Consider the following 27691-nt stretch of genomic DNA (forward strand, 5'->3'; position numbering starts at 1 on the left):
GATGGGGAACGCCAATCTACGAACCCAAATTCAAAGGAAAAGGTTTTGGACCTACATCAAAAGACGAGCTGCTCGGAAAGTTTTCTTGCGAGCGACAAAGGCTGGAAAAAGCGCCGTGGTCGCCACCTACCGAGGGGGAGGGGGAGGATGGCTGGCGTGGCCCGAATCTCTGGTGGGGGAGAAACATCCCCAGATCACTTGATTTTCTTCTTTACATAAACATCTAAAAATCTCTGGGCTCGAGTTTCTTAAACTTCTGACTCGGGTGGACAGTAACGTCTCACCATTTTCGAAATTCACGAGCTAATGAAAGTTGAGATGCAAGACATTCTTGAGGGGGAGGGACTTGAGTAAAACTGCATAGCGGTTGACGGAACAAAACGAGCTGCAAATCGCGTTTTCTGCTCTCCTCCATGGCTTTTCCTCCTTAACTTTCCTTCCAAATGTTGAGTGCAAGTGAGCAAAGCCTGGGGGGTGGGAGTGTAAATAAAAACAGAAGAGTGCCCTTCCCTCGCCCGGCCGAAGTTTGGGGCAATAGTCTGTTTTGGCCGCTTTTGAGGCAAGCTTTCAAAACTAACAGGAGTTCTTTGTGCTCCGGAGGGTGATGCAGGGCGGAGGAAGTCCTTTGGCGGAGCATGGAAGGCGGCAGGCCGACCCGGGACTCCCCGGCCTCTGCAGTGTTCCGGCCTCCCAATTTGCAGGGAATCTGGGGTGCGAGAGTGAGTGCGAGCCTTGGACCGTGTCCGAGGCCCGCGGCAGCGCGGCGGGGAGCAGACTGGAGCTCCCCGGGCCTGGATTTCCATACCCTGCGCCCCGGCTCCCCTCCCCCACCCGGGCAGCAGCGCAGGCCCCAGGTGCAGCCATGTTCCTCGCTCCCACCACCCGCGCCTCCATTGACAGTCCTTGCCCGAGAGGGCCGGGCGCTGAGCTCGCCGCGTCCTCCGGCTCCGGGCTTGTCGGCGCGAGGCTTTCTGGGAGTCGTAGTCCAGCGCTCCCACCGTCGCGCTGGTGGGGACGAATCAGAGACTACAACTCCCGCTGGGCGGCGCTGCGGGTGCGCACGCGCACCTCGCCTTCGAGGAACAAAAAAAAAAAAAAAAAAGAGAAAAAAAAGAAAAAAAAAAAGAGGAGGAGGAGGAGGAGGAGGGTGAGAGAGAAGCTCGGAGAGCAGAGAAAAGGGGCCGCCGATTGCCCCCCCGCTTTCCCGCACGCGCTCTCTAGCCGTGGCCGCCCGCCTGCCGCGGTTACCCCGGCCTATCCCTCGGCCCCCTGTGAGCAGATCCAGGCGCTGAGCGAGGCCCTGCCGGGGCGGCCATGCGGCGGTGACAGGAGCTCGGCCGAGACGCTCGGGCCCCTCGCCCTCTCACCTCCTGCCCGCTCGCCAGCCCGCCTCAGCCCGAGGCTATTCCACCGCGGCCGCAGTTCGCGCGCGGCCCATACTCGCTTCCCTTCGGCTTCCCCTGGCCCCGGCGCTGCCTGGAGGCGGCTGCACTCGGGTGAGTCCCTGTCGCCTCATCCCCGGGTCCCCCGCCCCGGTTGCCGTCGCGAGCAAGGCCTTTGAGACTCGCCCCCTCAGGGGCCTGCACGGACAGGGGTCTGGGGACTGTCGGCGGCCGTGTTGGGGCCCCCCGCCCCCCCCCCTCGGCCGCGCGACCGGCCGGCCGGCGTGGGGGTGGGGCAGGAGCAGACGCGGTCGCGGGGGACGACAGTTGCACGCGCGCGCCTGGGCGCGTGGGGGAGGGGCGCGCGCGCCGGCGCGCGCGTGGGGGGGGAGGCTCCCTCACGCGTGAGGCCCGCGCGCGAGCGAGCCTGCGGGCTGCGCATGCCCGGCCGCTGATTGGCCGGCTGCGGCGGTGCGGGTGCGCGCGCGGTGCCAGGCCCCGAGCCGTGGGGTCGCGCTCGGCCTGGTGTCTCCGGGGCTCGTGCGCCCGGGCAGCAGACGCGCCGGATTGGCCGGCGGGCGGCGGGGGCGGCGCCGCGCTGCCTGGTAACTGCGGCCGGCGGGCCCCGGAGCGCCGCCCCTCCCCGCCCCTGGCCCTGCCTGCCCCTGCCCGCTCCCAGGTGGAGCCCGGAGTGGGCTTTGTCCCCGGCCGGGCCGGCGCGCCTGCCCCGCGGGGCCTGCTCTTTGGGGGGAAATAAACACAATGACCGGAAGGAAAACCTCAGCCTGCAGGCTGGGAAAATAAGCCGTCTGGATTCGGCCAGCACCCAGTCCTGGGGTGCAGGGAACGAGACAAAAAAAACTGCCCTCTTTCCCCGCCACTTATGCTCATCCAAGTTTTGCCTTTTAATAAGGCGAGCTCCCCCCCCCCCTTCTTTTTAAATGTTACGGTTTTTGCGCTCATTGGCGTCTGAGAATGTTCAGATGTTGGGTCCTGTTGGAGGGGCGCTCGCTGCCCGGAATGTGGGGGTCCGGGCAGACTTCTTACCTCCCAGCGTTCAACATTGCTGCAGACAATGGCTTGATGGGCCAGTGCGTAAAAGTGGCCTCCGGGTGTTCAGGAAACAAAAGGGGAAGTTAGTTTGCAAATGAAGAGTGTTCAGTAGAGTGTCCGGAGGAGGCCGGGTCTTCCCCACCCCACCCCACCCCAATAAGCCCTAGGATTTGGGATGAGCGATTTTACTTTCTAGTACATATTTTTGCTTTGTTCGTTTTCCAGCTTCTTGGGATCTTGGCTCACACCTGTGGGCTGGAATCACTTTTTCTTCTTTTGAGGCTGTGGAACTCTTTCGCTCATATGCAATTCTTTTAAAGCCTTATCTTGTCACGTTGGGTCGGAATTTGCTGCTTCTTCTTACAGTCAGCTTGTTTGCCCCTCGTAGGCTGGCGTCTTTATTTCCTCTTGGAGTGTGTTTGCTTCTACTTTGTGTACACGTGTCTGGCCTGGACACTAGGTATTAAAACTCCTGGAGCGGTAGGGATTAAACCTTTTTGCGTCTTTGTCTTTCTCCCTCTCCAGCCTACAACCGTCCAAGTGCTTTGCTCATATCATTAGCGACAGCTAACGCTTGAATAATGTTTATATGCCTGGCATCGGTCTTAAGCACTTGACCTACGTTTTTCTTATTTGATATTCATAACAACCCCGTAATTCCATTCTGTAGATGAGGAATAAGACTAGAGAAGCTGGGTGATTACGTCTAGGTTACCCAGCAAGTAAACCTTGACTCCGAGATTTGAACCTAGGCAATAGGACTTTTAACCGCTAAGCCAGTGGTTTTGAAAACCCAAGCAAGCATCAATTTCTCCTGGAGGTGCTCGTTAAAACAATAGACATTCTTATCCCGCAGGTCTGGGTCGGGCCAGAGAATTTGCATTTGTAACTAGTTCCCAGGTGTTGCTGCTGCTGCTCCCAAGATGAATACCTTGAGAACTATTCACTTAAGGTTCGAAATTAAGTTGTGAGGGAAGTATACTGTAGATGCTTGCTTTTCATTACTTTAAAACGAGATCTTAAAGAACCAAAAGTAATTCGGACTGCTTATTGTAGCTTGCTTGGAAAACTGAGAGTTAAGTATTTTTCTTAGCCTTGGCTACAAAATTAAAAATTTAATAGGTCTTCAGTTTTAAAAGGAGCTATGGATTTGAGTACATAATACAATTAGAGGGACTTCCTAGGTGGCGCAGTGGGTAAGAATCCGCCTGCCAATGCAGGGAACACCAGTTGGATCCCTACTCCAGGAAGACCCAACGTGCGGCGGAGCAACTAAGCTTGTGAGCCATAACTTTTGAGCCCATATGCCACAACTACTGAAGCCCGAACACCCTAGAGCCTGTGCTCTGCAACAAGAGAAGCCACTGCAGTGAGGAGCTGGTGCACCACAATGAAGAGTAGCCCCCACTAGCTGCAATTAGAGAAAGCAGGTATTCAGCACCGAAGACCCGATGTAGACAATAAATAAATTTAAAAAAAAGAATACAATTAGAAGTCTAATCTTGGCTTTTTTTTCACTCTCATTCATTTATTAATGTTTTCATGGCACAGGCATTTATCTCCTTCAACTGATGTCTAAACAGTCGTATCCACACTGTGGAGTCTAAAGGTAGGGCCTGAACTTGGAACTGAGGTAGGTTGGGCCAGGCTGGGGCAGGCAGAGCAGCTAGAGCTCCCCAACACCTCCTCCCCCCCATACACCAATGATTTGGCTAGCTTAGTTGCTCTGCGGCACGTGGGATCTTCCCGGCCCAGGGATCAAACCCAGGTCCCCTGCATTGGCAGGCAGATTCTTAACCACTGCACCACCAGAGAAGTCCTATCATTTTTTTTGATGATCCATAGATTGATGGTGTGTTCCAAAACATAAAATATAAAAGGCAAGGTTCTCCATTCCAGGTTGTTCTGTCTAAAGAAGCAGTAAGTAAAACACTCACTTTTTCTGTTGTTACTGGTGAGTAGCTATTTGCATTGCATTACACCTAATTCAGTTCTACCATTGTTTCTTCCTTCATTGAAAACGTGGATTTTAAAACATTGCAATCCTCTTCCTGTAACTGCTGTGGTATAATTAACATGAAATTACCTTCATCACTGGCTTAAACAGATGCTGATCGAGTTATTTTTATATATGTCTAAGGGAAAACATTTTTTGAAGAGTTATTTGAGAAGTGATACTCTTTGCGAATGGTATTTCACTTTTCTGAAATGCATTAGAGGTAATCTACCTGAAAGGTAATTATCATGAATTTTATTAATAGCAATTTAACAAAGGTCATTGGTACCATTTTCTTCAAAAGTTGTCTCCATTTTTTTGGGTTAAGCTTATTCATTGTTACTAACTGAAAGTAGGACGTGCAGTTAATCAGTTCATTGTAATTGTAGAGTTGTTTTCTTGTAATCAGTGGGCTTAAATGGCAGCATAGCAATATGAAGAATACTATTTGGTTAAACAGAGTGTAGCTGAAGCTACTTCCTGGGGGAGTAAAATTAAGAATTAGTATTTTAGAGGATGTGTGTATACTGGAACAAAAATTATGTGGATAAATCAGAAGTACTGAAGGTATTATCTTAATATCCTTTGTTTTCCATTCTTTCCTCTTTCTTCCTTTACCATTTTCCCTCCTGTCTTTCCTTTTTTTTTTTAAATTTGTTTATTTATTTATTGGCTGCATTGGATCTTTGTTGCAGTCTGTGGGCTTTCTCTCTACTTGTGGCGAGTGGGGGCTACTCTTCATTGTGGTGCACGGGCTTCTCATTCCAAGTGGCTTCTCTTGTTGCAGACCACGGGCTCTAGGCTCATGGGGTCAGAAGCTGTGGCGCACGGGCTTAGTTGCTCCAGGGCATGTGGGATCCTCCCGAACCAGGGCTTGAACCTGTGTCCCCTGCATTGGCAGGTGGATTCTTCTAACCATTGCGCAACCAGGGAAGTCCCTCTTGTCTTTCCTTTACTGGAATGCTCACAGATGCAGTTTCCCTGTTTTTGTTTTTTCTTTTTCTTTCCTTTTGTTTCTACAGTCCTTGTCTTCATATCACGTGCCTGTTTCTGGCACTACTCCTCTGCTTTTTCCCACTTCGACCTAGTGGGAAAGTAAGAGAGTTCCATATAACCAGGGATTGTTGGAGTTGGAGGATTGACTCATGTTTCTTGGTTTAAGTGGATGAAAAATTATAGAGGATTTTAAAAGAATGAGTTTATTTAAAAAGTATAGCTTGAGAGGCACAATGAATTTATAACTGAGAGAGAAGGAGTATGGCTTAGTGGGGATAGGCACAGGTTCTGAAATTATACTGCCTAGATTCAAATCCTAGCTCTTGCCACCTCCTGGTTGTGTTACCTTGGACAGTCCCCTTCACTTCTTTGTGTCTCAGTTTCCCTATTTTAAAAGAAGGGGATGATGATAATAGAACCCGTCTCTTTTTTAGGGTTGTTGTGAAGATGGAATGAATTAAAATTAAATACTATGTTTAGTACTTCAGAGAAATTGAGTTTCCTAAGGAAATAAAAAATTTACTGGTAATACCAGTCCTTGTAATACTGATTACAAGGTTAATCTCCATAAATTCTGGAGAATATAAATTCTGTGACGGCATGGACTTGGTCTTCTGGAATTTTTTCCCCTTGTGACTGTTAAATAGTTTTTGTCTTTGTAAATGGCAAAGGAAATACATTTCCCCCCCTTAAAGTACTGTATGTGATTGTATTCTGGTATAATTGCAGAAGAAAAGAGTAGTGAAGTGTTTGGTCCTATTTGGGGTATCTGGTTAAAATGAGCCCTGGTTAGTAGACAACTTGTGAATTTTTATAATGGAGATTAATGTCTTCCTTGTAATTAGTGAACTTATAATTGAAAATAGCCTTTTGGAACTGGTTACCCAACACTGAGTCCCTCCATCTTCAGCTATCATACAAGTTTTAGAGGTAACACCTTCTTTCCCCACTGGGGGTGTCGATATATTTGAGATAAAAACTAGTAAGTGAGTTGAAGGGTAATTGCAATTTCTTTGCTTTTATAGGGCAATTAAAGGAGGTAAGAAAAGTTTAGCTGTCTTATTTGTGGTCAGGTCTCACTCGCTGAAGTGTTTTTACTAGAAATGGACAGTTTGATGAAACCTGAGAAAACTGCTTATATGTTGTTTATTATTAAGAATTTGTTATATTTAGCAAAAGCTCTTCATATTGACTATGACATAAATGTGAATAGAGTTTTGTGTACGCTGGATTTTCAGACCAAAATTGACTTAAAGAAAATGAGGTATTGGAACTGAACTAAAATTAAAAAGTGTTCTTGGCCTAAGACTTTAAAACGCTGAGGTTAGATTACTTTATTGAAATGATAATTTGACAAATGAGAATGGCAGCATGTAAAATGCCCACTTTATATATGTGAGGAAAGAGCAGAGAAATTGACCCTAGTATTGGAATTAGTTTCAAAATTGGCTTAAAGGGTACAGGGAGATTCATTAGCTTCACTTTTTCCTGCTATTTTTTCCCTTTTTTGGCCATTTTAAGCATTTTTAGCCTTTTAAGTTCAGTGGCTTTAATTACATTCACAGTGATTGTACCACCATCACCACTATTTCTAAAATCTTTCTCATTCCTCCAAGTAGAAACCCAGTAAGTGGTAACTTTCCATTCCTTCCTCCCCTTAGTTCCTGGTAATCTCTGATTTACTTTTTTGTCTCTATGAATTTGCCTATTCTAGATACTTCATTTAAGTAGAATCATACAATACTTGTCCTTTTGTTTCTGGCTGTTTCACTTGGAGTAATATTTTCAAGGGTCATCTGTGTTGTAGTACATATCAGAACTTCATTCCTTTCTTATGGCTGAATAATATTGTGTTGTATGATGCACCACATTTTATTTTCCATTCATCTGTTGGTGGACATTTAGGTTTGTTTCTACCTTTTGGACATCACAGTACTGCCATATGAACATTGGTATACACATATTTTGAGTCCCTGTTTTCAAATTTTTTGTGTATATACTTAGTGGACTTGCTGGGTAGTTGCTTTTTCTTTTTATTGCTTTCCTTGGGGCAGAATTTAGATGGATCTGAACAAATCTCTCAGTAGCATAGAAAACCCCTGTGAAATGAGTTTGTGCCTTTGTGAAGAATTTGTGTCGGCCATTTCCGCGATGAAAACCTCTTTCTTTCAGATGGTTCCTTGTAGTGATTTTTTTTTTTTTTTTTGGCAGGCGGACTCCTTAGTTGCAGGTCGCTGGCTCCGTCTCTGGCTCCTTAGCTGCCGCTCCTGGGCTCCTTAGTTTTGGCATGCAAACTCTTAGTTGCAGCATGCATGTGGGATCTAGTTCCCTGACCAGGGAATCGAACCTGGGCCCCCTGCACTGGGAGCACGGAGTCTTATCCACTGCGCCACCAGACAAGTCCCCTTAGAGTGATTTTTTAAAAATTGTGGTAGGGACTTACTTCCCCGGCAGTCCAGTGGTTAAGACGCCAAGCATCCACTGCAGGGGGCACAGGTTCCATCCCTGGTTGGGAAACTAAGGTCCCACATGCCGCTTGGCACGGTCAGAAAAAAAAAAAAAAAAAAAAAAGACTAGCAAAAACTTGTGGTAAATATACATAACATAAAACTTAATACAGTGTTAAGTGCACAGTTGTACAGTCACAATGTTGAGCAGCCATCACCATCCATCTCCAGGACTTTTTCATCTTCCTATACTGAAATTGCCCATTAAAGAGTAATTCCCATTCCCTCTTCCCTCCAGCGCCTGGCTCCTACCGTTCTGCTTTCTGTCTCTGAATTTATGAATTTGACATCCCTCCCCGCCTCCTGGTGGCACAGCATGCGGGATCTTAGTTCCCTGACTAGGGATGGAACCCGCGCTCCCTGCAGTGGAAGCACGGAGTCTTAACCACTGGACCTCTGGGGAGATCCCGCATTTGTTTTAGGTGCCCCATATAAGTGGAATTATTTGAACAGTATTTGTCCTTTGTGACTGGTTTATTTCACTTAGCATAATGTCCTCAAGGTTTATGCACGTTGTAGGATGTGTCAGAATATCTATCCTTTCTGATCCTTATAGTGATTTTTAAAGTTTTTGGTTTTATAGTGTGGCAAAGGAAATAATTTTTTTAAAGTACTGTACGTGACTATATTATGGTATAATTATAGAAGTGGAGAATATTGAAGAGTTTGATCCTATTTAGGGTATTTGGTTAAAATGAGCCCTGGTTAGGACTTCCTAGGTGGCGCAGTGGTTAAGAATCCGCCTGCCAACGCAGGGGACACGGGTTCGAGCCCTATTCTGGGAAGATTCCACATGCACAGAGCAACTAAGCCTGTGCGCCACAACTATTGAGCCTGCGCTCTAGAGCCCGTGAGCCCCAGCTATGGAGCCAGTGTGCCGCAACTATTGAAGCCCATGTGCCTAGAGCCCGTGCTCCGCAACAAGAGAAGCCACGGCAATGAGGAATCTGCACACCAAAATAAAGAGTAGCCCCTGCTCACTGCAACTAGAGAAAGCCCCTGTGCAGCAGCGACGACCCAACACAGCCAATAAATTAAATAAATAAATAAATTTCTTAAAAAAAAAAAAATGAGCCCTGGTTAGACTGAGCCTATGAAGATTTCTGATTGTATAGGTCGCATACTTTTTAAAATTGATGTGTGTTTTGATTCCATTTGCATACACTGTCTTTAGAGACCATAACACTTTTTTATTTTAAGTTAAAGGTTATTTTCTGATTATGTATTTTTGTCATGTTGATTGCTTCTGTAAAGCTTTTATTTATTTATTTTTAATATTTATTTATTTATTTGGTTGTGCCGGGTCTTAGTTTCAGCACTTGGTTTCCTTAGTTGCAGCAGGCGGGCTTCTTAGTGTGGCATGCAAACTCTTAGTTGCGGCATGCACGTGGGATCTAGTTCCCCGAGCAGGGATCAAACACGGGCCCCCTGCATTGGGAGCTTGGAGTCCCAACTACTGTGCCACCAGGGAAGTCCCTGTAAGCTTTTAGAGTGCTTTTTGTTAGGGTGTGTTGTAAAACAGTGGGATAGTCACTTTACCCAACTAGATATTCACTTTTTGAGTCTACTTACTTCATAATTTTTTTTATTTGTAATCTTACCTATAGGAAAAATTTTTCTTTATAATAACAAAATGAGTGTTTGAACTGTTGTTCACTATTCATTGGTTATATTTTAAGCTTTGGAAAAGAAGAGATCCCTTACTCCATTTGAAACAGAACTCATTTATCCACTTACCCAACGTATTGAAGGCCTTCTGGGTGGGTTAGGTATTGTGTGAGGCCTTCGGAACACAACCCCCAGAACACAGTCTATTTCTAGGAGAATGCTGGTGTGGGCAAATTGTATTGTCTGTTGAGAGCTTCATAGTAAAGCCTCCTTAGTTCAGTTTGTATATTCAGCGTAGTTTACTTTTTTAGGTATTTGGAGCAAGGTGACTTTTAAACTTAAATTGTAAAACAATCTTTGAGGAATAGATTTCTTTTTTTTGGGCTGTGTTGGGTCTTTGTTGCTGTGCAAGGACTTTGTCTAGTTGTGGCAAACAGGGCTACTCTTCGTTGCAGCGCATAGGGTTCTCATTGCGGTGGCTTCTCTTGTTGCAGAGCACAGGCTCTAGGCGTGAGGGCTCCGGTAGTTGTAGCATGTGGGTTTCAGTAGTTGCAGTGCATGGGCTCAGTACTTGTGGCACATGGGCTTAGTTGCTCCGTGGTATGTGGGATCTTCCCGGACCAGAGATCCAACCCATGTCCCCTGCATTGGCAGGTGGATTCTCAACCACTGTGTCACCAGTGAAGTCCCGAGGAGTAGATTTCATATAAGCAAATTTTCATGCTTGTTGGATATATGCTTTAAAAGGTGCACATACTACATTTCAAAGCAGTGATTTGTTGTTCATCTTAAAGTTACACAATGTTATAGGTCAGTTATATCTCAAAGCTGGGAAAAAATTAAAATAAATGGTATAAAAAAAAAGGCAGTAATTTATTTTGACAACTTTCTTATTATTACTTTTCCTGCCCTATCAGAAAATAGGTTATTTTATTTAGCAGTATTAATTAAAGCAGCTAGTTGGGAAATTTTCATTTGTCAGACTTGGATTTGGAGAGTTCGTAGGAAGATAGGTGTTACATATATGTGTATTTTAAACATAAATAGTTTGATTAAATTTAAAATTAAGTGCTGGCACTTACCTGGTTGTCCAGTGGCTAAGACTACATGTTCCCAATGCAGGGGGCCCGGGTTTAATCCCTGGTCAGGGAACTAGATCCCACATGCCACAACTAAAAATCCCACATGGATCAGCTAAAGATCCCGCATGCTGCAACGAAGATCCACTGTGCCTCAGCTAAGACCTGATGCAGCCAAATTAATAGACAAATAAATATTAAAAAAAAAATAAAATTAAGTGCGTACCCAGTTTATTGAATGCTTGTGTTAAGCACTCTGTCAAGTACTTAATAGATTTTGATAGCAACCTTGTGAGGTAGGTGTGCATATCATTGTCATTTTCCAGACTAGTATATTTGGGATTAAAGAATCCCACAGTCAGCCGTATCTAATATTGGAGCTAGGACTTGAATTCACATTTTTGGCCTGATTCCAAAGCTGCCTTTCATATTAGCTTTGTTCTGTTGCCTGCTTTCTGTGAATAGTACATTTAAAAAGTAAGGATGGAACTTTTAGGTCACAGTTACTTGATTTTCATTTCCTCTTCCAATTCATATGAAGTTAGAAAAAGAACAAGTGAGCCGGCTTATCAAGTACCAAATGATTTTTAAATTTGAAGTAAGGACAAAGGGGTATAGTTTTTGTGTATTGGCAGAGAAAGCTGCTACTTTTTTAAAAATCTGGACTATCAATTTAAAAGTATAATTTATACCTTTGTGAAAAATTTCAGACTAGCCCCAAGAAAAGTTGTAGGTCTTCCTGAATAGTTGATAAGGTGTTTGTTTCAAAAGCAGTGTTCTGGCTGCTGTGACACCCAGTATTGAACTTGTGTGATCTACCTTTGGGCAGATTCTCTTTCCATGCCTTCATTTTATTTATCATTCTACCCTTCACTTGGCTTTTTAAAAAAGATAATATTTAGCTATTTTTGTTAGCTATCTCAATAGTATTTTGGAAATGGGGTGGAGAGGGTATAAAGTTTTAAGTAGAAACATAAACACTTGCAGATCATTTCAAATCTTAGCCTTTCAGATGTAATTTGTTTCTTCTCGAGAGATCACTTGGTGTTTACCAATAAAATTACCAGCTTTATTTTAGCAGAAAGAAATAAAAAAATTAGTATTTTAAAATGTAAGCATAGGGACTTCCCTGGTGGTGCAATGGTTAAGAATCCATCTGCCAATGCAAGGGACACGGGTTCCATCCCTGGTCCGGAAAGATCCCACATGTTCTGGAGCAACTAAGCCCATGTGCCACAACTACTGAGCCTGTGCTCTAGAGCTCGAGAACCACAACTACTGAGCCCGTGTGCCACAACTACTGAAGCCCGAATACCTAGAGTCTGTGCTCCACAAGAGAAGCCACTGCAATGAGAAGCCCACACACTGCAATGAAGAGTAGCCCCCACTCGCTGCAACTAGAGAAAGCCTTTGTGTAGCAACGAAGACCCAATACAGCCAAAAAATAAATAAATTTACTTTTTTTAAGAAAAGCATAACCTGCTAAAAAATTTAAAAGCCTTGATTTTTAAAAAATCAGCCTTGGGAACTTCCCTGGTGGTCCAGTGAGTAAGGCTCTTCGCTCCCAGTGCAGGAGGCTGGGGTTTGATTCCTGGTCCGGGGAACTAGGTCCAACATGCATGCCACAACTAAGAGTTTGTATGCCACAACTAAGGAGCCAGTGAGCTGCAACTAAGGAGCCCCCCTACTTCAACTAAACATGCTGCAGAGAGTGTCCCGTGTGCTGCAACTGGGACCAGGTGCTGCCAAAATAAGTAAATTAAAAAAAAATCAATCTTGATCAAAGCTTTGTCTTAGGGATTTCTAATTTTATTTCTAAATGGTCTCTTTGGCTCTATTTCTTGTCTGTCGAGTGTGTATGTTAAATATATATGTTACCATATTAATATGAATTGTGATACTTTATATTCTGTTATTAAATATTTGTGAAATGGAACCTCTGAGTGAAACACCAACCTAATTTATTCCCTTGGAAAATACTTATTAAGCCTATAGAGATAACCTCTCAGAGATGCCTGTTAAAATATTCTTCTGTGTTAATTAAAAGGCAAGGAATAAGGAAATTTGGGGAGTTACAGGTCCTAGTGTAGTCTCTGGTAAGTGATCTTGTCCATAAAGTTCTGTCCACTTCTGGGACATTGCCTGGACAAGCTAGAGAATGTCTTGAGAATTGTGCCATTGAGGAATGTTTTAGAAATTATGTTACAGGTAAAGCACAGGACCAACTGGGGATGCTTAGTTTGGAGAAGACAGTTATGGAGCACAATGCATCAAAAGGGCTCTTTTGTAGAAGGCTCTCTAGGAGGCAGCAGTGGCAGAGATGGATTAATTTATTACAAGGACTAATGTTAAACTACTCCAGTAATTGCAAACTGGTACTTTAAAAGTAGCAAGCTCTCTCTATTGGAGAATATGTCAAAATCGGGGTGGGGGTGGGCCTTGGGCAAGAATACCAGCAATAATAACTAGTAACAATTTTTGAGACATTACTGAGTTTAGTGTTCTAAGTATCACCTACATTAATGCATTTAATACAGCAGTACTGTGTCCTAAAGTAGGCACCGTTGGTAGTTTCTTTTTTTTTTTTTTAAATACATACATACATGCATATATTTATTTATTTATGGCTGCATTGGGTCTTTGTTGCTGCTGTGGACTTTCTCTAGTTGCAGTGAGTGGGGGCTACTCTTCGTTGTGGTGCAGGGGCTTTTCATTGCAGTGTTTTGTTGCGGAGCACATGCAGGTTTCAGTAGTTGTGGCTTGTGGGCTCAGTAGTTGTGGCGCACAGGCTTAGTTCCCCACTGCATGTGGGATCTTCCCGGACCAGGGATCCAACCCGTGTCCCCCGCATTGGCAGGTGGATTCTTAACTACTGAGCCATCAGAGAAGTCAGTAAGGGACAGTTTCAATATAAACCTAGGCAATTGGATTTGGAACCCATTTTTTGTTTGTTTGTTTTTGTTTTGCCTGTTTGTTTTTTGTCACATTGTGCAGCTTGTGGGATCTTAGTTCCCAGACCACGGATTGAACCCCGGCCACTGCAGTGAAAGCACTGAGTCCTAACCTCTGGACCTCCAGGGAATTGCCTGGAGCCTATGCTTTTAACTATATATTATGCTTATATCCAGTTCTGATATTAACATTTTGAGTAAAGATAATGATATTAACTGATAAATTGAGAAGCATTGTCTTTCTTAATTTTACTTAACCATTAATGAACAGGATAGCTTATGAACCAGATAGCTGCAAGGCTGAAAAATCAGGTAAAATTACAACTTCTACATTTTAGCCAGTGGTCTACTATATGATAGCATTCAATATTCTAGTATTCGGGGAAAAAATTAGCCAGGAGCTTAATATTCATTCTTGAATTCAGCCAGTGTATGGTGAGTGCTGACTGTGCAGAATTGGGATGGGAGGACCCTCCCCCAAACCCCCAGCTTACAGATTTAAAGTCAGTAACAAATATAGTACTATGGAAATTAAAAGACCCTGACATACCAAAAATTAAAAGACCCTGATATACCATTTGATTGATGTGTAGTCTGTAGAGAAGTTTTATCTGATAATCTTTAGATAAAGTAGTGTGCATGTTTACACTTTTGACATGAAATTTAATCACTCCTTCCTTATAATGCAAGAAGCAAGAAAACAGTTCATTTCCAGTATTATTTAGCTAATATTAGGGGACAAATTGTAATCAGTAATTTACTGTGTAACATCCTTTGTGCTCCCAATTCTAATATTCCACCTGTGACAGCAAAAGTGAAATCAGGCAAAGGTAGGAGAAATTTTAATTAGTACATATATTTTAATTAATGTAAAATATTTTAAAAATTATTTTGAAACACTTTTAAACTTAACAAAATAGTTACAAGAAGAGCAAAGAAACAAAAATCTCCCACATATCCTTCACCCAGAAAGCCCATTCAGGTTTTGGCAAACATAACTCTATAGCTAAAGGGCCTAATGCAGCATCACACTTATTAGTTGGCTGAACAGGGATAGAACCTGGGCCCTAGCAGTGAAAGCGCACAGTCCTAACCACTGGACCGCCAGGGGATTCCCCAGCATCACGCTTTTCACCCAGTTGTCCTGTCTCTCTAGTATACTTCACTTTAGAACAGTTCTTCAGTCTTTAATGTTCATGCCCTTGACCTTCTTGAAGGTTACAGAGCAGGGAAGTCCCCTTCTCAAAAACAAAAAACAAAACAAAACAAAAAAACTAAGAAAAGCTCTTAAGCCTGTCCCAATAATTGCAGAATTGAATACCATTACCTATCCTAAATACTTTGTGTGGTCTTCCATGGCCAATGTCCTAGTGGTAAATATTTTAGCTAATTTTGAACGTTTTCTCAGTTTTAATTGATCCACGTATCTGGGATTTAGTAATTACAACTCTAGTATAAAACATTGAGGGACTTCCCTGGTGGTGCAGTGGCTAAGACTCCGCAGTCCCAATGCAGGGGTCCTGGGTTCCATCCCTGGTTGGGAAACTAGATCCCATATGCCGCACCTAAGAGTTCGCATGCCGCAACTAAAAGATTCCCACACACTGCAGCTAAAGATATCCTGTATGTTGCAACTAAGATCCTGCACGCTGCAACTGAGATCCCGTGCAGCCAAATAAATACATATTTTTTAAAAATTAAAAAACAAGAAAGTTGCTGATTTTTGCAGTCTTGAAGTTTATTTCTCCATACTTAAGTAAATGTATAGGGTGGATCTTTGTTGCTTATTATAAGTAAAAATAACATAACCTAAGCTGTTTGTACAAAACTGAAATAAAATTTTTGAAAAGAAAAGAAAATAGTGAGCCTGGTGCCTTTATCAATTCAAATCCATTTCCTCCTAGTTGAGCATGGGTCTTGGGTTTGGATTTTACTAAAATTTTACTGAGATAAACTATTGCTTAAACAACTCTCATGGCTGTTGGTCATTGTTAACGGCGATGTGTGTGCCTGACAGTGCCTGTCAGCAGTGTTTTATGACATAAGTTATGTGTTCATCTAGACAGTTGGTCTGTAACTCATTAGTATTTTTTATTTGAACAATATCCTTTATTTTTTCAGAGTGCTACTGGTGTTGATATGTACGCTTTAGTGTCCGCCATAATATTTGCTTTTTGGATAAGAAGGATATAGTTTTGCTTCAGTTTGCTTGTGAGTGGCAGTTAATTTACTGCCTTGGAAAGATTGCCTAGAAGTACAGTTCTAAGCACTCTACAATTATTTACCTTTTTATTTTATTTTATTTATTTATTTTTTATTTTTTGGTACACGGGCTTTAGTTGCTCCGTGGCATGTGGGATCTTCCTGGAGCTAGGATCGAACCCGTGACCTCTGCATTGGCAGGCAGATTCTTAACCACTGCGCCACCTAGGAAGCCCACAATTATTTACCTTTTAACCTGTCTTTCTTTGATTATTATCATGCATGAAAGTTGAAATTTGGAGATAACAATTCTAGTCCCCGGTTATAAAATTAACTGTCTATATGACCTTATCAAGGCAGGTAATCTTGCTCTGCTGGGTTTCTCATTTATAATATAATAGAACAAAGAGGTTGAATTAAAATATCTTGACTTTTCTTCTTTTAAAAAAATATTTATTTATTTACTTATTTATTATTTGGTTGCTCTGGGTCTTAATTGCAGCATGCATGTAGGACCTAATTCTCTGGTCAGGGATGGAACCCAGACTCCCTGCATTGGGATCAGTGCACCACCAAGGGAAGTCCCTTGAATTTTCTTCTTGATCTAAGATTGTAAGTTTTAAGATTGAAATAGAAAAATATTTGTTGAAAATAACAATATAATAACAAAAAAGAAATAAGACATAAATGTAATTAGAAAAACAAGATCAGTGTTATGGATCCCCCCCCCCCCCATGGACTTAATAGTCTGACCTGAAGCTTAGTATGAAGCAGAAACATATTGAAAATTTAGTAATATTTTAGAAATAAACATAATCAGAAATATTGAGAATCTCAGTTTTTTGTTAGTGATGATGGCCTGTGTGAGAGTGTTTTACAGTTCTCTTTGACTCACTATAAAATTTCTTATTATTTTGCTGTTCAGCATTAACGGCAAGGATAAATAAATTAAAAGCAAAAGTGTGGTCAAATAAAAACACTTTTTATATGGAATTAATTCTTGGCTTATTTTGAGGTAGAACTGATCCGTACAGTAAGGACACAGATAAACCTAATCCCTGAAATGAATCTCCAGCAAGAAACACGAGAAGATTGTAAAGAATGGCTGGAGTCTGTTTTCAGAGACATAGGAGAAGGCATTGCTTCTATTAAACAATAGCTGACAGGATAAAAGATGAAACAACAGCAGGCCAATTAAATTCAGCTTTGAAACTCATAAAGGAGAATTAAAATCAAATCAGGGAAACAAAAGATGAAGTCAAAAAAATGTTCAGAATTAAAGAATTAAGGAAATTGAAAAAATGGGAAAGAAGACGGAACGGACTCTGGTAGCTGTTGTTTTTGTGTACTGGCGCACTTCATCAACCCCTTTCTCCTGATAACAGTGTCCTGCATTGCCTTTTAACTGCTTACCTTCCTGTTCCACATGTTTCTGCCTAGACTGCCAATCACAGTGTATCCAGGTAATCTTGTTCTGACTAGTCATGTAAGTGGGCTTGGGATATGCTCGTGACGCCAATCCCCAGAACTTTTGTGCAAAAGGTAGCAGGAAGATATAGTCTGCTGCCTCTGGGATCACAGTATAGGTGTGTGGTAAGCTTAAAGATGCGTGTGGCTGTCATCTTTGTCTTGGGAAAGAAACTCATCTGCTCAAGGAGAAGTGAGGCCTGTAGAGAGGGAATAGAGACCGCTAAAGACATCTCTTGTGTTGCTTCATCTAGCTGTATATAGAGTCACTGCAGCCTTTAGGCGGAATAATTAAATACAACAGTAAACATTCCTTTGTTTACTTGTGGTGGTTTGAATTGGGTATTTGTAACCTTGCAGTGTTAAGATAGTTCTGGCTAATTCATAAATGGTTCTTGAAAATAAAGACTATTATAAGTAAGGTGTGGTTCTCAGAGTTGGTGGGACTAATAAGAATGTTCTAGAATTATAAAACAAAACTTCTGTAAAAATGCCAAAAAAGTTGATAAGACAGGAATTTTGAAGAGCTGCTGAGAGAAGGCTGATATTAAAAGGAAAATGGGGAAATTCCCAGGCAGTCCAGTGGTTAGGATAGGATGGATTTGATCCCTGGTTGGGTAATTAAGATCTCGTGTGCCCTGAGGCAGGGCCAGAATTTAAAAAAAAAAAAAAAAAAAAAAAGGAAGAAGGGAAAAGGGAAGTGGGAATCTCTCTTGTCCTGAGGGTGTCTGCCATTTTTGCTATATGAAGTTGAGTTTTGAAAACCATGTGGGATGAGAGGCTGAAATCAAAGCCCAGAATCTGCACAAAATTCAGGGGACAGATTAGACCCTTGCCCTCAATACGTTGAGACCCCAAACTGGATAAGGCTGATTAAGAAACAAGCCAGCTTGCGTCCCTGTTTGTGGTCTGGGTTAGCGTCTCTGGGTGATCTGAGGAACCTGAAGCTTTGGATTATGGTGATCTCAGGCAGGTATTGTTCCCGGACACCAAGTCTCATATTTAAAACAATGTTTTGATGTAGAATGACCAGCATACAGTAAAAGACAGTCAAGCCTACATGGGAACAAGAACTGTGAGTATGAGCTAGAACTATGAGAAACATCAGAAATATACCTGAAAAGACTTGAGATTTTTGAATTATCATAGACTATAAAACAATTACCCCTACTATGTTTAAAGAAATATGTCAAGCTTGAAAATCTTTAGGGAGTAGGAAACTTTAAATGTGACATAGCAACAAATAGAAATTGTATAAACGAAAATTATAAACGAAGTTAAAAACCTGTTGGGTGGTTTTAACAACAGAGTAAGTGCAAGCGAAGAAAGAGTTAGTGAAATGGAAGATCAGTCAGAAGAAAGAGTTTGGTTTAGGGAGGGAAAATGAGAAAAATACAGAAGAAGGTAAGAGGTGTAAGGAGTAGCATACAGTGTAGGATAGGAGATAGACAATGGGACAGAGACAGTACCCGAGGAGAGAATAGCTGAGAATTCGCCACAACTGAAGGATGACAGTCCTTAGTCAAGAAGCCCACTGAATGACAAATGTACGGAATAAAAGGAAGTCTACACTACACACACATTATACAGAGTGAAACTGTAGAAAACCAAAGACAAAATATCTTAAAAACAGCAGGAATGAGGATTGGGATTACCTTTAAAAGATATTCTCGATGACTTCTGAATAGCAACAATGGAAGCCAAAAGATAATGAAATAACCTCAATGTGCTGACACGGAGTTTTTGTCAACCTAGGTTCTTATCCTAGTTGAAAACATCTTTCTTTCTTTTTTTTTTTTTTTTTAAGTTATTTATTTATTTATTGGCTGCTCTGGGTCTTTGTTGCTGTGCACAGGCTTTCTCTAGTTGCGGCGATCAGGGGCTACTCTTCATTGAGGTGCATGGGCTTCTCATTATGGTGGCTTCTCCTTGTTGCAGAGCATGGGCTCTAGGTGCGAGGGCTTCCTTAGTTGTGGTGCACAGGCTTAATTGCTCCTCGGCATGTGGGATCTTCTCGGACCAGGGATCGAGCTGTGTCCCCTGCATTGGCAGGCAGATTCTTAACCACTGCGCCACCGGGGAAGTCCTGCAAGAATAAAGAATTTTTAGCAAACAGTAATTTTGCCATGAGAAAGAAATTGTAAAGGATTAACTTTAGGCAGAAGGAAAATCTGAGATGCAAGAAAGAATGAGCAAGGAATATCATGAATATGTATGCGGTTAAATCAAAATGAAAATTTTTTGGAAACAAATAATATAACATTAAGAATACAGAATTGAAATACACATTCACAAAAGCTGAATAATTAAGGAGCTACATCCACATAATAATTATCCAAATTCTGACAGTTTATGTAAATATGTAGTCATGATCAGATATCAGTTTAGTAATGGGCACAGGACCCTAAGTAGATGATTTACCCAAGAAGAAATACAGATGATAAAGCTATGAAAAATGTTTCTTTAGTAAGCAAAGAAATTCAACTATTTTAGTAATAATGAGGTATTCATAGTGATTAGGTTGTAGTTTTCCAATATGCTGGTGAGACCGCTGAGTTTAGTGTAGTTAAACATTTCTGGTAGCAATGGAAAAATTTTAGCATTATATATTGAGAGGTATAAAGATTTTCATGTTATATTTCAGCATTAAGATTTTTAAAATACAGAACTAAAGAGGCAGAAGCTAATTTTATGAAGATGCTGAGAGATTCCATTTTGATGGGCTGTTTATTATGCAGCTATTTAAATAACTTGTTCTGTAAGAATATGTAACATGAAAGATGATACTAGTTGATCATTAAGGCAAGGTCAGTGTACTCATAGTGAGTTAGGCTCTTTGCAATTTTACCAGCTCTGAGAATCTGTGTCCCAGATGTCTTGTGTATGCATTTTAACTTTAGTATATTCTAAAACTGGACTTCTGGTCCTTTTCTGTGTTCTCTTTCTCAGGCAGGCTACCTTGGTACTCTGTTCTATAGAAATACTCCTGTAGTAATAATCCTTGGAGATTGTCAGCGAAGAATGCTCACACAGAGTTGGGATTGGCCTTTGTTTCCTAGCTCATACTCCCTTAATTTTCTTTTCTATTGGTTAGTTCATTCTTTTACTGTAGCTACCAGCATGGTGGCTCCAGAGGTCATGAGAATTTAAAAGTTTACCCTACATAGTTTAATTTTATAGCAGGATAGTTTTTGTGATAATGGAAAAGTTCTTTATCTGTGATTCTTCAATACAGTAGTCACTAACTGCATGTGGCTGCTAAGCACTTGACATGTGGCTAAAGCTACTGAGGAACTGAATTTTTTATTTTAATCTTAAATTTAAATAACTCCCTGTGGGTATTGGCTACCATATTGGATAGCACAGTTCTAGAGGGATACCTTCCAGGTTTTTCCTTTTTCCTTTTTCTTTCTTTTTTTTTTTTTAATTAATTTTTTGGCTGCGTTGGCTCTTCCTTGCTGTGTGCGGGCTTCTCAGTGCAGTGACTTCTCTTGTTGCAGAGCATGGGCTCTAGGCCCACGGGCATCAGTAGTTGCGGTGCGTGGGCTCAGTAGTTGTGGCGCATGGGCTTAGTTGTTCCTCGGCATGTGGGATCTTCCCAGAGCAGGGACTGAACCCGTGTCCCCTGCATTGGCAGGTGGATTCTTAACCACTGCGCCACCAGGGAAGTCCCCAGGTTTTTCCTTGACTACTGGTCTTCTGCCTTGGATGATTGCCTTCTTCCTTATACAGAGAGATCACCATTGCTCCCCCATACCACCCCTCATTTACCAAGACAGCATCAGAGAGAAGACAATGGGGAACAAATACATATGGTACAAATCCCAGAAGTCATTTCCTTTCTAACATTGGGCTCCCCTGAATTGTCTCAGTTCAATTTTTCTTCCTTCTCTGTCTTTAAAAAGATTAAAAGGGATCCACCATTTTTGTATTTACTATTTTATGGAGGATGTGATGATTTTGGTCATTTTCCAACTACTATTTTAGTTACTTAAAAATTTTTATTTCATGGTCTCTTTATTTTTATTTTGTTTTTTAGCTGTGCCTTTATTTATTTTTTGTCTGTGCCATGCGGGATCTTAGTTCCCGGATCAGAGATTGAACCTGGGCCCTCTGCAATGAAAGCATGGAGTCCTGGGCCTCCAGGGAAATCCCCATGATCTTTTTAATTGGGAGACTTCTGAGTTTTGACATGATAGATATAACAGATCATATCATGGTGATTTTTGTTCATTTCTTGACACACACAACACCCCCCCCCCCCCCCCCCCGCGCGCCATACCCTGTTTAAATTAAACCAGGAAAAGAGTGCATGGTTCCTGCACTAGTGGCTTATGAGATGCTATCTCCTTCAAAAGTCTTTTTTTCTAGGCTCCCTGGATACTTCCATTTTGCTTTTCTGCCCTTTTCTTCCTCGCAGACTTGTTGTAAATATTTAAAAGATGGCTAACAAAACATAAGTATATTTAATAAATGTTTCTTTCTTTTTTGTCTATCTTGCTCTTATTTTAGATTGAGTCAGTTTATAGGATCAGAGGTGAAAGGAACCTTCATAGTAGGTGATTGATTTAGAGTCTCTGTTCACAGAGGAGGGGCCTGAGGGCTGCCCACTGGGGTCCTGGAGCTGGTTGGTGGTCTGGGGAACCCACCACCTGGCTTTCCTGGCTCCTGGTTCTGTGAGGACCAGCACATCATGCCTTGTGCTCTGTAAGCGTGTGTCACCAGCCTGGCCTGGTGTGTCCTCTGGTGGTCATTGTTAATGCCACTGTGTGATGGCAGTGTCTCTCTGGCAAAGGGAGAAGGAGAGGATGCAGTCGCCGGGTTAGGGGTGCAGCGAATGTTCTGTGAACAGTGTTGATTAAAGACTGTAGGGAAATGACCTCTTGGGACAGGGCAAAGGACAGTTCAGTGAATTTCTGTGGTAATCCAGAGGCAGCCATTTTCTAGAGAGCAGAAAGCCCCGCACAAAATGCATCCTTCCCCATCAGTCCTGAGTGGGCTCAGTCTCCTCCAGGGTTCTTACCATCAAAAAGTGCTAAGATGCTCTTGAAACCAGATGTCCTGGTAATGAAATAGGACCTGTCATCGCCTGTGGCATCCCCACGGGCTGTTGGTATGGCGTCCCTTCCATTTCTTAACACATGCTGAATGTGACTGAGAATGTGACTGACGTTGTAGCAGATCCGTGGCAATTGAAGGTGAGAAGTGGAAACAGCAGTAGGCAGAAAGTTGTCCCAGTGTTGTGTTCTGGCTCTGATAGTGGCTGTGTGACCTTGACAAATCATTGCATTTGTAAAATGAGAACACACCTTTTTCTCCTGCTGGAGAGTTAAAGGAAAAGTGAGATTATTAAGATAGACTCTGAACTTTAGGAAATAATGAGAGTATATTCTAAGTGTAGGTTATTATGGGAAAATGTGTGCCTTGTCCAATTTGACTGAGCCACATTTTACTATCAGTTTACTTAAACTTATTTATCCAAGAGAGAGGAATAGGACCTAGGCTGTTATGGAAAGTAATTTCTGTGATCTAACCATTCTCTTGCTTATACTGCCTTTTCTGTTTCGGGAAACAAAATTCTATTAACAGATATGGGGATAAGTGTCAATTTTTTTAATTATAAAATTTTATTTCCTAAGTATATATACTTCATTACTTTTTGATGCCCAAATCTAGCCTAGCAGTTAATTCACATGCTAACAGATGGTGGAGCTAGATCACAGCTTTTAGTAATAGGGAAGTAGATCATCCTCCTTTTTTAAAAAATTGAAATTTAGTTGATTTACAATATTGTATTAATTTCAGGTGTACAAAATAGTGATTTATTATTTTTATAGCTTGTACTCCATTTAAAGTTATTATAAAATGTTGGCAGTATTCCCTGTGCTGTACAATATATCCTTGTAGCTTATTTATTTTATGTGTAGTAGTTGGTACCTTTTAATCCCGTACCCTTGTCTTGCCCCTTCTCCCTTCCCTGATCATTCTCTTTAATAACACGGGAAGGATTTACATACATTTTTAGCCAAAACAGTTTTTCATGCTAACAGCTCAGCATATTCTCTAATATTGGGCCTTCAGTTAAGGAACACCCAGGTGTCTTTTTATTTTTCCACCCAGGTGTCTTTAGTAAATTAATTTATATACATAGGTTTATTTTTAAAATTCCTGTTCATGCTTCCAGTGGTTAATTTTTTGGTCATCCTTTCATATTTCGTTTGATTGTTTGGTCTCTTGCTAATAAAACCTAGAATTAACTGAATTGAAAAGGGATACTTTTTAATAGGCATCTAATTTGCATGCTATTTATAGAAAAAATTCTTTTAGTATTAGAATTTTTTAAAATTTGCTTTTTAGATTTTGGCTTCTTAGAATGTCTTTATGTGATGTATTTTTGCCTTTTTAAAAATTTTGATGAAATATATATAACATAAAATTTAGCATTTTAACCATTTAAAAAGGTACAGTTGCCCTGGCATTAAGTACATTCACATTGTTGTGTGACCATTATCACTGCCTATCTCCAGAACTTTTTTGTCATCCCAAAATAATAAATTCTCATTGCTCCCTCCTTCTAGCTCCTGGCAACCATGATTCTGCTTTCTGTCTCTATGAATTTGATGATTATAGGTAATCTCATGTGAGTGGATCACACAACATTTGTCCATTTGTGTCTGGATTATTTCACTTAGAATATTTTTAAGGTTCATCTATATTGTAGCATGTATCAGAACTTCATTCCTTTTTAAGGCTGAATTACATTCCATTGTATGGATATATCATATTTTGTTTAGTCATTCATCTGATAGTGGACACTTGGGTTTCCACCTTTTGACTATTGTGAATAGTGCTGCTGTGAACATGAGTGTACAAATACCTCATTCAAGTTCAAGTCCTTGCTTTCAGTTCTCTTGAGTATAGATCCAGAAGTGGAATTGCTGCATCATGGTAATTCTGTTTAATTTTTTAGAGAACTACCAAACTGTTTTCCACAGTGGATGCACCATTTTACACTCCTAAGAGCAATGCACAGGGGTTCTCATTTCTCCACATCCTTGCGGACACATTGAATGGTTTATGTGTTGTATTTTTATAGCGCTTGAAATTCACCTGAGCCTCTTTGCTGATACCAAAGTATCAGACAGTGTTTTCTAAAGAGAATGTATTATAAAGGAATCTTAGATGTTATTTGTCCTGCATCCTGTTTCCTTCTTAGTACAAAAGAAGTTCTACTCACCCAACCTCAGTCTATTTAACTCATTCTTCAGCAGTCAGTATGTGCATGGGAGAAAGGGGAGGTAGCTTCTCTTTCCTATGTTGAACTGTGATAAACTGTCACTGGATTGTGAAATGCATCACCTCTTTTTCCCACTGGGAAAATTTTTAACTGGTTCTGGGCGACATCTGAATTTATTTTGGGAGGTGATGACTGACCTATTTTTATGGAAATAAAACTAGATGGAAAGTTGGGGAATAGATTCTTTTTCTTATAGGATAATAGGAGTTTAGGGCAAATATTGGTAGAATACTTGGTTTTTGAGTCTTTTTCTCTTAAGCAAGAGAACTGTAAATTATGCAATTTATGGAGGACCCTCACAGCTGTAGGCATGTGTTGAGTGGGCACTGAATTTCTTCCACTCACTTTCCTAATACTTCTCTTTCGCAGGGATCATGGCCCAAGTAGCAATGTCTACCCTGCCCGTCGAAGACGAGGAGTCCTCGGAGAGCAGGATGGTGGTGACGTTCCTCATGTCTGCTCTTGAGTCCATGGTGAGATGGTTTTGCCATTCTATAAAGTTTTCCATAGTTGGATAAGATTGGGCTTGTGGATGAGATTGATTTGTTTTTGGAAAACATACACAATGTCTTTCATTTTTAATAAATACAGATTTTTTGCTCGAATGTTAGTTATGGGATTTAAGCCTTCTGAATTTTATTGCATACAGTGTGTCTGAATGTTCTTAACTTATCTGAATGTGTAATTTTTTAACATGTGATTTCAATTTTTTGCCTCCCAGTATCTTAGGCAATCCTTTGTTTTGCAAGCATTAACTTTGAATTTAAGTGTAATATTTGAAGTTACTCAGAATGAGTTTGTATATTATAGTGTGGTGCTGGTGTCTTATTGAATTTATGTAAAGAACATTACCACAATTTTGGGCCATAAGAGCATATTCACTATTTTACATCTATTCTTTATTTTATTGTGCTATGCATACAGAATTGCCTGAATTCTGTGACCTACCAAATATGTAGTGTGTTAACTTTATTTTTAAAAGAATACATCAAATTGCAAAATATTAAGTATTATTCTTTTGCTGTATTATATTACTATCATGGTAATAATACAGTTTGCTTATCATGTTTTTATGAATATGCATTTGAGCTCATAGATTTAAAAAACATCAGACTTATTTTCTGACACATGAAATTATACATTCTAAGCAGGAAGAAGCTGTGTATTTCCTGCCTTAAGCATTGACTAGTATTATATGGCATTTAACCTCACAGTTCTCAATATGACATAGTTTGTGGAATCTTTTTTGTTTTTCCACTAGGGCATTTTTTTATTCTTTCTCATTAAAGAAATTTTAGAATGGTTAGTGGCCATATATATTGTTACTTTCTGAATGTTACTTATTTCTCACTTTTGGTCATAAAATCAGCCAAAATTTGTGGATTTGTGGCTGTAATGTTAAATAGTTTAGAGATTAAATCCTATTCTGTTAATATTAAATAATTTTCTTTACTATTACTCTCTATGTAGAGTGACATAGGGTCACATAGGAGCCATTCTCTTCCTTAGAATGTCTTTATAGTTCTCTCATCTTTGGCAGAAGTAAGAGTATCTCTCCTCCTGTTCCCAATTGTATACTATGAAGTATAACTTATAGGTGTATAGGTCAGCTTCATCCTTCTTCCTTTGGCCCATAGATTTCTTTGATCTAATTCTTAGACAGTACATGAATCTTGCTTTGCTGTTTCGTAAATACTGCCTTTGGTGACAGGGTTGTCCAACTAAGAGTGGATAGTGCAGCAAGAATGCACCCTCATTTATCACAAGGTAAGTAAATAATAGTTCCTCACAGGTGAGCAGCCATGGTACATCTCATAGAAATGTAATACAACAAAATTATAGTACAGCATTGTTCGTCACGCTGGGAACGATTGTCGACTCACCTCTAGGTCACAAGTTCTAAACTGTGGCTTTATTACAGTTTAAAACATTTCTGATCATGATAGTAGGTATAAAATTATTCAAAATACTGTTTTTAAGTGATATTATGCAAGTAATTTCCATTTAAGAAATTAGAGGGTGGTAATTGTACAAATGAAAAACGAATGGAGGAAGCTGTAGTTTTCAACAGATGATACTGAAAACATAGGCTGTTCAGGGGAAAAAAGTCTTTATTGTGTGTCAAGTTATATTCTAGATGAGTAAAAATTTTAAAAAAGTCATATTAAGATAAACTTAAAAAAACAGAAGAAAATACATGTAATTATGTATTTAATTCAATAAATAGCTTTTCTATGCCTAAGATCAATGAGGCACTTTTATGTATCAATAGAGAAACACAAACATAGTGGAAAAATAAGCAAAAGATAGGCTGATTTACAGAAAACTGTCGGAGGTACGATAGTCTTTAATACTCTTTAATTTTAATACTAATCATTGGATTATTGATTTTTATTTATTTCTTGCCACACCTTGTGGCTTGCAGGATCGCAGTTCTCCAACCAGGGATTGAACCCGGGCCCCAGCAATGAGAGCACTGAGTCTTAACCACTGGACCACCAGGGAACTCCCTGGATTCTCGATTATACTAAAGCACCCTTTTTAAATGGTTCTGGGAAAGTTGTACGATAACATTTGCTGGGATATTGTGAGTTAGCTCTTCTGGAAGTGCAGATGGGAGTGTCAACTGATAGAACCTTCTTAGAAAGCAATTTTCAGTAGGTTTTGAGAAGCTTAAAAGTATTTATTTTTAGAGTCAGAGGTTTTTGACTATGTTGTTTCATGTCTCTGACTCTCTTCTGAGAAAGTCATTCAAGATACACATCAATGTTTTGTTCCCAGATTATTATTTCAGTGTTATTTTTAGGAGTGATAATTAGAGTCAGCAACATTTTCAATAAGGTTTGCACTAAATGAATTATTGTTTATCCATAAAATGGAATGGTATATACTCTGTTAAGATTTTAAAGAATGTTTAATCTCATAGGAATATACTCAGTAAAAGTATACTCATCTAAATGGGATTCCTGTGGTGTATACATATGGAGATACTTCTCGAGGTGGGATTATGTGATGGAAGTTGTAGTGTGGCTTCCAGACCCCGCCTCCCCCCCTTCAGGACTGATGGCACTCATCCCCCAGCTTCTGGGAGTGTCAGAGGCTCCCTTGCCCAGGGTCTTACTCTTTCCTTGGGGAGGCCTGTCCCGGTTCCAG

The 27691-nt window shown here is 40.9% G+C and overlaps 1 protein-coding gene across 9 annotated transcripts in view; it reads left to right on the forward strand.

Annotated features, from left to right (window-relative positions):
- The first annotated feature begins 1119 nt into the window (after positions 1–1119).
- The window catches only part of GTF2I (general transcription factor IIi), a 106045-nt gene continuing 79473 nt past the window's right edge, over positions 1120–27691 (forward strand). For 6 of the 9 annotated variants that reach the window (XM_057747315.1, XM_057747320.1, XM_057747316.1 and 3 more), the window contains exons 1-3: positions 1120–1496; positions 23820–23871; positions 24908–25011. In XM_057747315.1, coding sequence (XP_057603298.1) covers positions 23832–23871; positions 24908–25011 — 144 coding nt within the window. In that variant the 5' untranslated portion in view covers positions 1120–1496; positions 23820–23831. The remainder of the gene's footprint in view (positions 1497–23819; positions 23872–24907; positions 25012–27691) is intronic. The other 3 variants (XM_057747317.1, XM_057747322.1, XM_057747318.1) reach the window with 1 other exon arrangement.

This window comes from Hippopotamus amphibius, chromosome 9 (genome assembly GCF_030028045.1).
Source record: "Hippopotamus amphibius kiboko isolate mHipAmp2 chromosome 9, mHipAmp2.hap2, whole genome shotgun sequence".
NCBI lineage: Eukaryota > Metazoa > Chordata > Mammalia > Artiodactyla > Hippopotamidae > Hippopotamus > Hippopotamus amphibius.